The 2,983-nt window shown below is 39.4% G+C and overlaps 1 protein-coding gene across 1 annotated transcript; it reads left to right on the top strand.

The window, feature by feature from the left end:
• Positions 1-216: 216 nt before the first annotated feature.
• On the top strand, positions 217-2,577 carry LOC110651149 (postreplication repair E3 ubiquitin-protein ligase RAD18). The gene is made up of 2 exons (XM_021806388.2): positions 217-501; positions 956-2,577. The coding sequence occupies exon 2, from the start codon at positions 986-988 to the stop codon at positions 2,255-2,257; it is 1,272 nt and encodes a 423-aa protein (XP_021662080.2). The 5' UTR covers positions 217-501; positions 956-985; the 3' UTR covers positions 2,258-2,577.
• The last annotated feature ends 406 nt before the right edge of the window (positions 2,578-2,983 follow it).

Here is a 2,983-nt window from a genome sequence, read left to right as displayed (position 1 = left end):
TTAAAAATTGACTCTCTTTAAAAACCCCATCTTGGCACATGCGGCGCTCCCGCCCCAGTGAGCCATGGTGTAAAATCTGCCTACCATTCAATGGTCCTCATGATCACACAGATAGTCAATCTGAGCCGTCTGATTCACCACCGCAATCGTGGACTTCTCGGTCCACCACTTGCCACCAAGATTAAGGAAATCGGGGTCCGCTTGACGGGCAGAACAATTCATTTAAACCGTAGGATTACAACGATCAATCTCCAGATCGCAGTCTGACCTAAACTCTAATGCGCTAAATTATTCCCCCCATTCCTCCTCACTGTTTCGTTGAGACTGATTCATTTCAGAATTCTTAATTCACACTCCTCTTTCCTCTCTCTCCTTCCTGGATAGACGAGATTGCTATTCAAAGGAGAGAATAAGGCATGGCGAGTCAACTCGGAGATTGCTCGACTCCGAGTCTTGCACGAGTCTGAAGCTGATCATCGAGGCCGTAAATTGCAGTATAAGGTCTTTTCCTTTTCAACTGTAATGTCTCTAATAATTCGCCAATTTAGCTATTGATTGTTGTATTTTCTTTTTTGCAATTAGGAGTCATTTATTGCGAAACCTTTAATTTGGAAGTTTAATCTTGGTGACTTGAAACTAGGCTTTATTGATTTAACTATTTTTTAATTGACTAAATATTTTATTTTCTTTGATGAAATTAGTTACTTTCATTTCTTAATCAATATATGGTTTTCTGTATTTTGTGATAAAGTATGTGCTATCTGATTTGGTTTGCTTTAGTTTTCTGATTAAGTCGAGATTTGTGACCTGACTTTCTCCATTTCTATTGGGGAAATTAGGGGTTTTGATCAGGGTTTGTTGAATTGGTGATAAGTGAGAGTTCTGTCTTGTTTTGTTGAGTTCCTGATAAAGTAAGGGTTTTTATTTGACTTTGTTCAATTTCTGATAACTCTAGGGTTTTGGATCTGGGATTATTCAATTTGCAATGGGTGATGAGACTTCTGACACTATGAATCTTGATTTGAATTTGGGGCCTGGTCCTGAGGCACGGTCAGTATCTGTACCAAGTGAATCAGTGAATTTGGAAGAGTGGATTGATGACCCTTTGGAGAGAATTAGGGAGGCTGTTAGAATTAATAGGGCTCAACAGCGCTGGAGATGGCGTCAGCTTCAAATTCCTCGTGAAACGCATCCCCTTTCTGTAGAATTGAACCAATTACTAGGAAATTCTGACAGTGTGAGCACTTTACAAGCTGGTGAGGGTAGTGTTACTGCTGAAGAAAGAATAAATGAGGTGCCTAAAACCTGTGAAAATAACAATGGATTTTTGGAAGATGAAGTGTCAGAGAAAAAGGATGATGTTGAGAATGGAAGTGATAGTGATGGGAGCTTCTTTGATTGTAATATTTGTCTGGATTTGGCTACTGATCCAGTTGTTACTTGTTGTGGTCATTTGTTCTGTTGGCCATGCCTGTACAGATGGCTACATCTGCATTCAGATGCAAATGAATGTCCAGTTTGCAAGGGAGAGGTAACTGTTAAGAATGTGACCCCTATTTATGGCCGTGGGAATAATACCCGTGAGCCAGAGGAAGATTCAAGTCTTGAAATCCCTGTTAGGCCACGTGCAAGGCGGGTTGAGAGTTGGAGGCAGTCTATTCAGAGGAATTCTTTTAGTTTCCCAATGGAGGAAATGATTCGGCGTCTTGGAAGCAGATTTGATTTGACTAGGGATTTGAATCCAGTGCAGGATTCAAATGGCAGTCGTGAAATTGGAGATAGGACTTCCTTTCTGAGCAGGATTATGACACTTAGAGGAATGCGCACTGAGCAAAGTCCAATTGCACCTATTGATGACATAGTGGATTTAACACAGAGTGGCACAAGTAGCCCTGATGCAAGGTCAGCCCGCCGGCTTCATTCGCTGTTACTTCGAAGATCACAATCACACTCTCAAAGATTGTCAGCGCACACTTCAAATTCTTCTGCTTTGAATTCTAATGAAAGGTTAATTGAGGCATTTTTGCCTAACCATCCTTTAGGAAGGAATCAGGAGCAGCCACAACCGGTTGATGATACAGATTCATTCTCAAGCATTGCAGCAGTTATAAACTCGGAATCTCAAATTGACACTGCAGCGGAAATTGATTCCATGGGCTCCCTTTCAACTTCTTCAAGAAGAAGAAATGATACTGCAAGAGTCTCAGATGTGGACACTGGCGACTCTCGTGCACCTAGAAGGAGACGATTCAACTAGGAAGAGATCGTCTAGTTATGATTATGTCTTGGAACTTGCTCAAGGTATGTCAACACATATGTAAGTGCTGCCTGCATTTATAGTTCTTTCACTTTACAAAGTTTTCACCTCCTGCCAATGTTGTTGATTTTCATGAGGTGGTTGTATAACTTCCGGCCCTTATCTACTGCCAATGTGTTTTGAGATATACTGCATTAAGGGGCATGTACTCTGAATTTGTATGGAGAGTTAAATTTATAGAACAAGTAGGCAATTACCTTCCTCTGTACATAAAACTTTCAAACTTCATAGTTTTGGGAAAATTGCTAAATTCTTGCGAACTTATCTCCTAATATCATGCAAAATTGAGCAAATTTATTCTCTGGGCTGAAGGTTCTAGTTAGTTACTATTTTTTATCTTAAAGTTCAAATAATAATATGCGCCAAAAGTGATACATAACTTTAATAAATTCTTTCTATTACTTGACGAAAGTCATGAAGTACGAAATCTTTTACTGCTTGTAGTGTTACAAAGCCGTGGAGTCGAGCTTTAAACTTTATTCAGAAACAGTAGTGTTACAGTTCTTTCACTACTGCTCTCCGCTCGTATTCCACTTTTTACGTAGTGAGAGACTCTTTCATCTTTGTCCTGTTTATATTCAAAGAAACTTTTTTTTAAAAATAATAATTTATTTAGTTGATAATTACCCATGAGAAGTGGTGTTTCATGGTTGTTTGTAATTTCAG

This window comes from Hevea brasiliensis, chromosome 5 (genome assembly GCF_030052815.1).
Source record: "Hevea brasiliensis isolate MT/VB/25A 57/8 chromosome 5, ASM3005281v1, whole genome shotgun sequence".
NCBI lineage: Eukaryota > Viridiplantae > Streptophyta > Magnoliopsida > Malpighiales > Euphorbiaceae > Hevea > Hevea brasiliensis.
This window is presented reverse-complemented; position numbering and strand designations above follow the sequence as displayed.

Excerpts from the sequence above, each read along its gene's own strand:
- LOC110651149 (XM_021806388.2), top strand. The coding sequence starts at position 986 with ATGGGTGATGAGACTTCTGACACTATGAATCTTGATTTGAATTTGGGG.